Genomic DNA, 10,912 nt, shown 5'->3' on the forward strand with positions numbered 1-10,912 from the left:
GACGCAGCGGTCTCGGGTCGTGAAGTACCTAGGTACACATACACGCAGAAGAAGAAAGGGGACCGGTTGTTGAGAGTGGAGTCGCATATATCTTGGCCAAGATGAATATGAACATCTTTCGCATTTTGGGGGATCTTGCGCATGCATCGTCGAAATGTATATTGATCTGGTCGATTCATTGGAATAAGAGCGCAGAGGGTACGTGCTCTCTCTATCAATATCCGAACTGGCAGTCAAGTAACGGGGACTCGAGACTGACGATTAGTTTCAAACTGGCGCAGGTGTCTCCCTCCTTACACAGATCCTCTATGCCGTGGTCTTCATAACGCGGTATCTAGACCTTTTCCGCCCAAGCCAATGGCGTGAGAAGTATCTCGTCATCTTCAAGATTTTCTACATTCTATCATCTCTCTACATCATCTTCTTGATGACCAAGATGTATGCGCGGACCCGCGAGAGAGAGAAGGCCTGGAAGCTGGCCTTATGGTCGGTGGTCGGCTCCCTGGTGGGAGCGCCTATCGTGATTCCTCTTTTCTACGGAAAATATCCACATCACTGGTTTATGGAGGTAAGTGAAGTTGTCGGGCAGGCAGGCAGGCAGTCCTAGGACCGTACTAACCGGCGGCGATCATAGACAATGTGGGCTTTCTCCATCATTCTCGAGTCCGTGTGTGTGCTTCCACAGCTTCTGCTGCTCCGTCAGACCACCGTCCCGACCGTCATCGACTCATATTACCTCCTCACCTTGGGCTCCTACAGAGCCCTATACATCCTGAACTGGCTAGTCCGTGGTTTCGGACCCGAGAAGTTCTGGGATCCGATTGCGGATGTATTTGGTGTGGTGCAAACAGCACTGTATATTGACTTTGCGTGGGTATATTACTCGCGTCAGCGCGTGAAGCTGCGGAATGGCGGGATCGTCGACTCCGAAGATTTCCGGAAGAGCTGGCTTGTGGGTAAGATCTTAAACTCCCGGGCGGTGACGAGCCAGGATGAAGAGGAGCCCTTGGACCCGGAGGCCGGTGGAGAGGGGGGTGCCGCACCCCCTCGCCCAAGGAGCAATCGCTGGGGACCGCGAGGCATCTCTGTCTCAGCGGACGATACGCTCGATGAGCATCCTTCGGGCCGTCCAAGGGATGGTGGGAGAGTAGAGGATCATGGGGAGTCACCTGAGGAGGGTGCTCGTTCTTGATGATCTATCTTCCCGCGACGGGAACGGAGATCCACAGCCCCAGATCTGAGCAACAGGCATTATCTGGACGATGGGATCATGGCAGTTGGCAGATCTCCAACTTGACTATTCTGAGCACTTGCAGCGTTCTTGTTCACAGCCTCTCTACAAATAGGTCGGGTCTGTTTCATAATGGGATCTATATATGGCATCATGTATTAAAAGCAATTTCGGCGTTGTGAATGCAACAAACACATTGGGCAGCTTCAGTTTCAGGATTTCTTATTATATGCTGGCCCGCGCGGGACAATGATGTGCGCTCTAGTAGGATGGCGGAACAGGTTTACCCATTTTTTTAAGCCTGGACACAGCATGTCGACAAGAATAGGCTCTCAGCCACTCCGCACTAAAGAACTCTCCAGTCGGCGCCAGAATTCGCGAGCAGCAGGTTTCTCCGGCCGAGTCGACTCCGGACGTCAATCAAATCGAGCCCCCAGATAATAATTAGGCAGCGTCACACAACCGAGCAAACCCGTTGCAGAGCACTTGCAGAGGTAATAGTATCTAGTCTACTGACTGATTGACTGTTCGTAGTGTCCAGCTGGGGCTGTGTCGGCGTCGCAGACTCGCAGGGAGCGGCGTGCACGTGCCCCGCCGGGATTCGGCGGTTTGGGGAGATTCCTGGCGTATATTCGGAGCCTTGGCCCTCTTAATTAGCAGTTAGGGTCCTTAAAGGTCCTTAGGGTCCTTAGGGTCTTTTTGGCCCTTGCTTGGCTCCTTCAGCCTCAGGCCTAAAAGTTGCGTGTATGCGTCCCGTCACTGACCAGGATTAAGCGCCAGCTCTGGCCAGTTGCACCGAATCCCCACTGCCTGGGTCATCAGTCACTCGACTCACTCCTACCTAGCAGTATTCCGTAGACAGACTATGGCATTAGAGCCCCCAGCTGCCCATATAACCGACCCTACATGTCGATGTCCATATCCATGCGCAGTGCGGCTGGCACGCGCCAACATCTCGCTAAATGCTTGGAAGACACGTGGCTTCCCAGCTCAGCAGACAGCGGCGTAAACGTCGTTGTCGTTGATGTCTTCGCGGTGACTGCATGCTAATGCCCCGCCGCTGTGCCAGGCGCCTATCCACGCCTATCCATCGGCCTGAGGCTTCTTCTTAGTGGGGTAGAGGCGCCATTTCTTTGAGATTGTCTGATCCAATTGCTGGACACCCCCTCCCCAGATCGAGAGCCTCATGGACACATAGCGCTTAACGGTCCCCCGTCATTTATCAACGGAACTCGAGTCGAAGAGAGAGAAGAAGAGAAGAGAGAAGAGAACGCCTTTTGGCCCCAGTGTTCATCGTTGAACTTGCTGCAAGCGAGGATATAGCGTACGCGGTCCTCGTGGTCTTCCAGGATCTTCGCGGCCGTTTGTTTCGTGCCCTGGAGCCAAATTGCAATGATCCATGAACGAGCATGGTGTTACCATCGCAAAGAATACCGAAGTAACCTGTACTGTAGGCGTCCAGGGTGGGTTTCGGGCTGGTGGTTCTGGAAGCTTTGCTCAGCGGCCGTCCTAGGGCGATGCTAGCCCTCTCGCGGTTTCCCACCGTCTTGTGTCTGTGCAAGGACCCCTGTCAACCCTTTTGACCTGCATCTCCACCACGCATTGCATTATTAACGACGATGGCGGTTGTCTGCACTGCCTATCTGGACCGCCCAGCCAAGATCTCGACGCTGTTCTTCGAACGCCCGGAGCAGTGGGTCAACCGAGATGCAGTGCCAGCTTGCTTCTAGTCTTTCGACACCCCAAGTTTTGGGGGCGAGGCCCTTCTGCTTGCTTAGGTGGATTAGGGCCCGCTGGTAGGGGAGGTTACTAGGGTTTTGGTTGTTGATGGTAGGCGCTTAATTGCAGAAGAGCTCCAACTCTACCATCTGATGTCTAAGTCTTGTCTTGCGGCACAGCTTCGCGGCGGTACTGGCCTGGTCATTTCGAGCTCTCTCAGCCTGTTAATCAGATTACGCCCTCATTTGATCGCTGCCTTGGGGACAGCCTTTAAAGTCGTGCGTACTTGCATCTCGACTTCCGTCCTGGACTTAAAAGACCGGTCGACCATCACGGTATCACCAAGAATCTTTCTGGTGGTCGCCTTATTTCACACGGCCTTCACTCTCCCAATTCGATCCCTTCTGACTTGACTTGCGTCCTGTAATGCTAGCACCAGCTTTGTGGTCTCCTGTCGAAATCATGTCTTTCCCACTCGGGAACTCTGGTCAATCTGACCGCATGGACAACTACATGGAAAGTGTAGACCCTCGTTGGGCAGGTGTAGAGACAGTACGTATATAGCGTCATAACTTTTGTATTTTTGCTGACTGTTTTCAAGTCCCCCTTTGTCGGCGACGTGTCTCATCAATACACCACCGCACATGGTTCTGCTATTCTGACCCCGATCAGCGTCGCCGATAGCTCATATCTCCAGACCAGACCCAGTCCAGTCCTGAGCCATCACTCCCAGGAGTATCAGTACCCAGGAATCGATGAGTCTGCTGCCCGTCATGGTTTGGGGATCACCACTCCCTACCAGGGACAATTTGTCCAGCCCGAGTTTGGCTATCCCCAGGATCCCCATGGAGCAGCCGAATTTGGTGGCTATGGCTCCGAACATGGTCTTGACTCCCCTCAGCCGCCTCGTTCCAAACGCTCGCGTCGGCCCACGCGATCCACCCCGCCGACGCGATATTCCCCAGTGAGAATCCTTCCTCATCCTGCCGGGCTGCAGCGCCTAGAACAGGAGCGACGTCAAAGCCAGGGGATGGAGTCTGCGCAGCGGGAGCAGCAGCGGCCGAGGGCTTCAGGGAGAGGTCGACGAGACCCTCAGGCGGAGGAGGAGGATGCCTACGTCGAGAGTCTTCGCCAGCAGAATCTCTCGTGGAAAGTCGTTGCCGAGATGTTCCGGGAGCGATTCAATAAAGAGTCGACCGAAGCACGGCTACAGATGCGGATGCTCCGGAGGCGAAAGAGTGCAGCCACATGGCAAGAGGCTGATGTGAGTATGTGTGACCGCCCCAGGACTCAGATTGACCATGGAATTAAATCTTCTACTACAGATTCCTCTACTTCTAGAAGCTCATGAATATTGGCAAAAAGAGAAATACAAAATCATCGCAGCGAAGGTATTTTAATTTCGCCCGATGCTATTTACAATGCTGATTGTACCTTGCAGCTGCAGGAATTGGGGGCGACACGGACATACACAGAACAACAATGTGAATCTCAGCTACGCATGCTCCTGACGGGGGCGACTGAAGAGGAGACTGCTATTCCTCCTTCTCAAACGCCGGATCCACAACCGCGGGCCAAGCGAACAAAAAAGCGCCCACGAGAAGATGCAGAAGATTAATAACGTTTTCGTCTTCTTTTCTCTTCTTCTGGATTCTCTTTTGTCGTCTGTTTTAACTTATTCAGGAGTGAGGCTGGCTAGGCTAGGCTAGGCTACATTGTGGTTCAGGTGTTTGTCCGGGTTTGGTTGGCGCTTGCAAATCGGATTATGAGCTATGACTATTCTGGTTGGACGATACTTCACCTTTTGCATATACCCTTGGAGTGACCTTTTTTTTTTCAAATTCATTAGCTATAGCGATCATTGACTCTACAGTGAAATCGACTGGCTTTTTGGATATGAAAATCGTCCTGGATTCCTAAGCGAGAGACAGCCAAGGCTCAGCTGGTTAAATCAAGCCGCTGTGAATACGCGTCTCTGTCTTAGCTGCTGATCACCCTGATCACCCTGATGACTCTGATGACTCTTCCGGAGGGTCTTTTGCCAGTCAGGGAGGTTGACAACGGGGGCCTAAAGACACAAATTCGGGATAAATTAACAAATCGCAAGGCGCCTCAACTCGACTCGATGCTGTCTATGATCCGATTTCCCATGATAAAGTTCCGCAGCGCATATGCATATGATCTGACCAACGCCACGATGTGCATCAGGGCTATCAGCGCGCGTAAAAGCGCGAATTGTGTGGCCCCGACAATGCTGAGGGCTGGCCTGAGCTAAGCTGGTTTTGACTTCTTGCATGATGGATGCATCATCGTTGGCGGCATTATTAATCTTTATATTACGATCCAACGTTCTAGAAATCTTGATTAATATCGAGCAAGGACAGGACGCGAAACACCAATACCCGGTTGGTTCGTTCGTTTACTTTTTTTTTTCAGCTTACAGGACAGTTTCCAGAGGAGACGACGTCAACGGTTTTTCAAAAGGTGGGGGGCCGAAATGCGCACTGCAGACTGCCGTCGAGATCGACCGGCACGTTGCACGCCAGGATCAGGGATGGCTTCTGCAGTGCGTTCGTTTGACATGAGACCGAGCTGACAGGTATGCGTCTAATAATATGGAGTACGCACGATAAGGGCTACGCTTCGCACACGAAGTTGAACAGGTCAACCGTCACACAGACAGTGGATTTACGTACATAGACTCGATGCAGCATGCGAAAACACCCAGAAGAGAGGACGAGTCGACGACAGGTTTTAGCCTTCAGCTGAAATGTTGTTTGCATATTACTCCATATCATACTCCATACGAAACAGGCCAGTTCGTGATGTTATCGTTATGGACGAGTGAGTCGGTAACGGTTAGGGGCTGCCGCCAGGATTCGGATCCCTGGCGCAAGTCAACTCCAGCCTCCAGCCTCCAGCCTCCAGCCTCCCCGTTGGGGCTCCAGATAACTAGACTCCACCGTTCCAGAATCTCGCCATTTATTCCATTTATTCCATTTATTATTTCCTTCGGCAGGTTGACCGCCCAATTAATCAGATGCCTAGCTCTGCCGCCGCTACCCGGGAGTCTGGATGCGAATCATGCGACGCGGATTGTCACTGTCTGTCTGTCGGCTTGATTATTATCGACTGGTCAGCGTTCTGTACGGAGACGGAGGACGGAGCACTCCGTAGATCTTCCATCCGTCTATCCATCGGATTCGAACCATCGAATTACTACGCTACTCGGCTACAGTGACTGCGGAGTACCTACGGAGTACCTACCTACCTGATCCACTGCTGATCTCTCCTGGAACTGTGTACGGAGTAGTGTACGGAGTAGTGTGGTGCCTGACAGAGTCCGATGGGAGATAAATCAGGCAAGTCCAATTTGGTAGTCGGAGGTGACTTGGCTGACTGTGAGGTATGTACATACGGAGTACATACGGAGTACATGTGGAGTACATCGGAGTACGTCGGAGTATGGAGGAGGTAGTAGGTACTTGGTACTCAGTAGTCGGACTCTCAGCCCTGCCAGTTAGTTAGTCATCCGCTGCAGTTGGCTCTTTGCGGTAGTCAGGACTCAGAATATCGCTTGACAGTTGACTCTTTTGGATTCAGCTGCAGCTGCATTCTCCACTATGGGCCATGGCTGGAGTGGGAGCCGGAGCTAGCTCTGCTTCGGAATAGTGGTGTACGCCTAGAAAATCGCCGATGGCAGGATGCTGGCTGGATAATGATCTTAGGGCGAGTTCAAGGTTAAGCCTGTTAACTTCCGGCCGGATATCATACGCCAGTCACTGGACCGGGAAGTTACCAAGTTACCAACTTATCTACGGAGTAATACTCCGTACTCCGTACTGTCTGATTTATGTGTCAACCGCGGGGTCCACTATTAAGGTAAACTAGGGACTGTGGGACTCCGTAGGGAACTCTCGTGAACGCTACCTAACCTGTTTGAGTAGATTAATTCCCGACCACTGTGGAGTTTCGTTCTAATCCACTTGATGGCCATCTGTCTGTGCGGAGACGAAAGCCTAATAGATGGATAGTAGGTACCTGGGCCTGATCTCGACAGAACGAACCTTAGGATGGTAACTACATACGGAGTACTTGTACTAACTATTGAGATAATTATTATAATTAATTAACCTAGGTAGGTAAGTTTGGTTCAATCACTTAGTCTTGTCTATCGTTTGCCGAAGGATCAATAAATGATATCGGCCTTGGCGTGCTAGCAGGTGCACCGTGCTGAATTAACTCGAGTCCTAGCTAAGCTACAGTTGGTACGTACCTGACTCCTGAGGTATTGATTTTAAGGTTTACATGACTCATGCTTCATCAGGTCAACCTTAGAAAGTTTCGAAACGAACCCTGGACCGTGGTGAGTGGTGACAAATACCTACCTATCTACCTAAACTTAATCTACATACCCTAACCTACTGACGAGGCCATTGGCACCTTGACGTGTGGCACGTGGAGTAACGCGACGTGCTATAAGAGTTCTTCGTCGGAGACCTGTGGGATTGGGCCCGGTGGATATACCATGATGAGTTACTGCGATTGGAGTTGAGCCGGTCATCGAGGAAGTTTTGGATTCTTGTGATGATGATGATTATGATTATGATCGTATCGTACACGATTTAACTGAAGTGTAGACGGACGTTGAAATCCGAGTTTGCAGTGCAAAGGATTCTACAAAAAAAAAACACGCTCCAGATTCACAGAGCGCCCTCTCTTCTTCTTCCATGTGGAATGGAATTAACGAATTGGTGGAAATATGCACGATGTCTTTCAATTAATCCTTTGATTGCGAATCGTATCGTACATCACGCCATTGGGAAATGTCACCGTCAGGGGCAGATAAGGATAATACTCCGGCCCACTCCGGAGCTGCAAGTCACTCCCCTCAAGCTGACCGCGGTTCTGAACCACCGCGGCCAATTCCTCCTTCCAACTCTCGGGGACAAAGATCTCCAGCCGGCGCCAGGATCTTTCCCGCCCCGCGGCCACCAGATCTTCCCAGGGCCGCACCCACGCCTCTTCCTGGTCGGCCGTCAGCCCGGCGGGCTGGTCGTGCCGGGCCAGGAAGAGGTTCCTCGTTTCGAACCGGATCACGACGCGGAGACTGCGCACGTTGGGGAAGAAGCGATCGCTATGCAGCAGCGCGAAGAAGGCGCGGTATTGCTCTTCGGGGATCCGGCTCCCGTCCTTTATGGTCCCTGAAAATAAAAAGAACTTGATGTCGAAGGAGGTGATGAGCGATCGGTGACTGGCCGGCCACCGTTTCGCGAGCCAAAAGAGCCAGTCGTTGTTGCCCTCCAGGATGAATGTGTTGGAGCCGTAGAGGACGGCGAGGGACTCTTTGTATCTGTAGTTTTTTTTTTTTGATCAGAACAGTCGCCAGGTAAGATTCAAACATGCAGAAAACATACCCCCGGCGGCAGCATCGTAACCAGGCCAACCCCGCCAACTTGTAATCTGCCCGCACGATGCCTTTCCGGGCCTCCCAGTCGGGATTCTTTTCGCAGTACATGCAACCGCACCGGTCCGGAAATGCCTCTTGCTCCGTACAGATCCGATGCCCCCAGCGGGATTCCCCTCGATACGTTTCGCCGCGGGGCCCCTTCAATAAAGGCGACACCACCGCAAGATGGACTCGCCGATCGCCAAAGAGGGACAGATAGATCTTGAGCCGAATCTCGGGCGGCAGCCGCGAGAAGAACGGGCTCTGCGCCTGCGGGTTGGTTTCCGTCGTGGTTGTCTCCGGTCCGGGCGTCAGCGGACGTCGCGGCTCTAGTCCTATCCTATCCTCCCCTCCATTTCCGTCGCATGTGGCGTGATTATTATTGTTCTTGTTGTGATTGATGCCCAGATGACGGGCGCGACCGATCAGATTCCAAATGCCCTCCATCAAGGTCGGGACCATTATCCTGGTCGGGAAGAATCAGGCAGCTGTTCGGCTAACACATTCTGAATAGGGGAGTTTCCTGCATGGATGGACCTTGGGATGGTGTTGGATATGAAAAGGACATGTAGCATCGAGAGAAGATTATTTAATAGCTCTAATAATTAGTTAGACTCCCGAGTCGCCAACTACGGCAAGTCGGCACCTTTATGATCTTATTATAATTACGGCCATCGGGCCAAGGTAAATTTTTAATTTTTAACTCCGGGTCTTTCCCGCTAAACTTTAGCTTACAGCATGCAGCACTAAACTTTAATATTCTTACCTCGATCATAGAAATTAATTTAGACTATTAATATATCCCTTTAGCTATGGTATAATGATATTCCAATTAGCAGCAGCATTTAATATGCATGGTCTGTTAATTCATCCACTCGCCACCTCCTATTATCTTCTCTATTACCTGTAAGTATAGTATCTATTATTAATAATCGAGCCCTTTATAAATTAATAATGTCTGTTCAAGGAAGTAGTTCCAGCTTCTCCTATTCTACTTTGAGCTTAAATTTATTAATATCTTATTTATTAGCTTTACCCTATTTCTATAAGAGACTAGCATCTTATAAAGGTTCTTATATTCAAGGGTACCTAGGTAGTCTTATGGCATTTCTTTATACTTCTCTTCTAGATTATGAGCCTGACCATTGTTAAAGCTTTACGTAGATCTTGATATTATATTAATAGTCTTCCTTGAAAGTTTGGTACTCATTCTTGTTCTTCTTCTTCTTCTGGTCTTTAAGCTAGACAGACCTTTACGACAGTTATATTAATGTCTATCTTTGTCCTCTGCTTAGGAGCGTATATATAGTCTTGAGCCAAATGACTGCCTCCAAGTCTCCGGATCCATTGAGGATTATGATCGTCTCCGTAATAGTCGTCGTCATCATCATCATCATCGGAAATGATGCTCAGTCTGGGCTCCTTCTTCTTCAAGGTCATATTCAATAATTAAAAAGAATTAGTCAATAAGGACCAAGAGTGTGCAGCATATGTGAGTGAGCTACTATCATGGCCAATGGTGGGGCCCGTGGCGATCGATCATGATCATTGCCATCCCGCTCGGACCACTTCCTTAGCACTGCCTCAGTACCTAATTAGGCCGCAGCCAGCAAGCAACACCCATTCCATTTTCTTTTCATTTTTGTTTCCTCTGAGAGAAGGAAAAAACAAGAGGTTATATTAATACCGTGATTTCTTTTATATATATATATATATCGTGTCAGATATATGTCAGTCGGTGTGGACACCACAACCATTTAAATACTTTTTTAACTGAAGTGTGCCCGCGGGGGTTTCTATTTTATTTACTTACTGAGGTGGAGTCAGTCAACCAGCGTATGGGAAAGGAAAGTATTACGCGTATGCTCACGAACTCAAGGAAGGCCACATCAATAAAATAAAAACAAAACTACCTAATCTCTATTCCATCCATCATTCCCTTCGGTCGTATATTTTGCTCTGTCTCCCTCCAGACATATCTCCAGAGAACCACATTTCTTTGATTTGATACATGTACCGATGGCTCCGTTCCATGTGACTCGCGGCCTTGATCATATCACGCGTGCGCTCTTCGACGCCGACTCTACTACATCAGAACCGTTCCACACGGAACGAATAATGCAGCGCTCTTCTCCGAGCTATGGACTTCTGCGCCGCAGCCTGACCGTGAATCACACTCAGGCAGTGACCCTTGGCGTGATTGTGGCCTACACCGTCGCGATTGCGCTTCTGTGGAATTTACCGTATGTTCGCTGGTCATTGTGGCCTTTTAAAGTACGTACTGTCCTGTCCCGTCCTGTACTGTCCTGTACATACAACCCGAGAAAAAAAAAGGGGGTTAAGAAGAAGAAAGTCTTACTGAATCCCGACAACTACCAGATGCTGGTCATCGCGTTCCACGAATTCGGCCACGCCATCACAGCCTGCTGCACCGGCGGCCGCGTCAAGTCCATCTCGCTGGACCCCCGCGAGGGCGGCGTCACCCACATGCAGGGCGGCATCAGCGCCCTCAC

General features: G+C 50.5%; 5 protein-coding genes across 5 annotated transcripts; 4 read left to right on the forward strand and 1 right to left on the reverse strand.

Moving 5' to 3' along the window:
- Positions 1 to 101: 101 nt before the first annotated feature.
- VTN77DRAFT_7905 (uncharacterized protein) lies at positions 102 to 1,192 on the forward strand (the record flags this gene model as incomplete). Its single annotated transcript, XM_069424344.1, has 3 exons — positions 102 to 198; positions 282 to 568; positions 635 to 1,192. The coding sequence occupies 3 exons, from the start codon at positions 102 to 104 to the stop codon at positions 1,190 to 1,192; spliced, it is 942 nt and encodes a 313-aa protein (XP_069275016.1).
- A 1,866-nt stretch (positions 1,193 to 3,058) lies between these two features.
- Positions 3,059 to 3,363, forward strand: VTN77DRAFT_7906 (uncharacterized protein; the record flags this gene model as incomplete). The annotated part of the gene is made up of 2 exons (XM_069424345.1): positions 3,059 to 3,061; positions 3,130 to 3,363. The coding sequence occupies 2 exons, from the start codon at positions 3,059 to 3,061 to the stop codon at positions 3,361 to 3,363; spliced, it is 237 nt and encodes a 78-aa protein (XP_069275017.1).
- Positions 3,364 to 3,376: 13 nt separating this feature from the next.
- VTN77DRAFT_7907 (uncharacterized protein) lies at positions 3,377 to 4,568 on the forward strand (the record flags this gene model as incomplete). Its single annotated transcript, XM_069424346.1, has 4 exons — positions 3,377 to 3,502; positions 3,552 to 4,214; positions 4,276 to 4,341; positions 4,392 to 4,568. The coding sequence occupies 4 exons, from the start codon at positions 3,377 to 3,379 to the stop codon at positions 4,566 to 4,568; spliced, it is 1,032 nt and encodes a 343-aa protein (XP_069275018.1).
- A 2,078-nt stretch (positions 4,569 to 6,646) lies between these two features.
- VTN77DRAFT_7908 (uncharacterized protein) lies at positions 6,647 to 6,984 on the forward strand (the record flags this gene model as incomplete). Its single annotated transcript, XM_069424347.1, has 2 exons — positions 6,647 to 6,832; positions 6,898 to 6,984. The coding sequence occupies 2 exons, from the start codon at positions 6,647 to 6,649 to the stop codon at positions 6,982 to 6,984; spliced, it is 273 nt and encodes a 90-aa protein (XP_069275019.1).
- Positions 6,985 to 7,726: 742 nt separating this feature from the next.
- On the reverse strand, positions 7,727 to 8,861 carry VTN77DRAFT_7909 (uncharacterized protein; the record flags this gene model as incomplete). Its single annotated transcript, XM_069424348.1, has 2 exons — positions 7,727 to 8,303; positions 8,368 to 8,861. The coding sequence occupies 2 exons, from the start codon at positions 8,859 to 8,861 to the stop codon at positions 7,727 to 7,729; spliced, it is 1,071 nt and encodes a 356-aa protein (XP_069275020.1).
- Between the last annotated feature and the right edge of the window lie 2,051 nt (positions 8,862 to 10,912).

The sequence above is a fragment of the Rasamsonia byssochlamydoides genome (assembly GCF_041956645.1).
Source record: "Rasamsonia byssochlamydoides strain NRRL 3658 unplaced genomic scaffold VTN77scaffold_66, whole genome shotgun sequence".
Lineage (NCBI taxonomy): Eukaryota > Fungi > Ascomycota > Eurotiomycetes > Eurotiales > Trichocomaceae > Rasamsonia > Rasamsonia byssochlamydoides.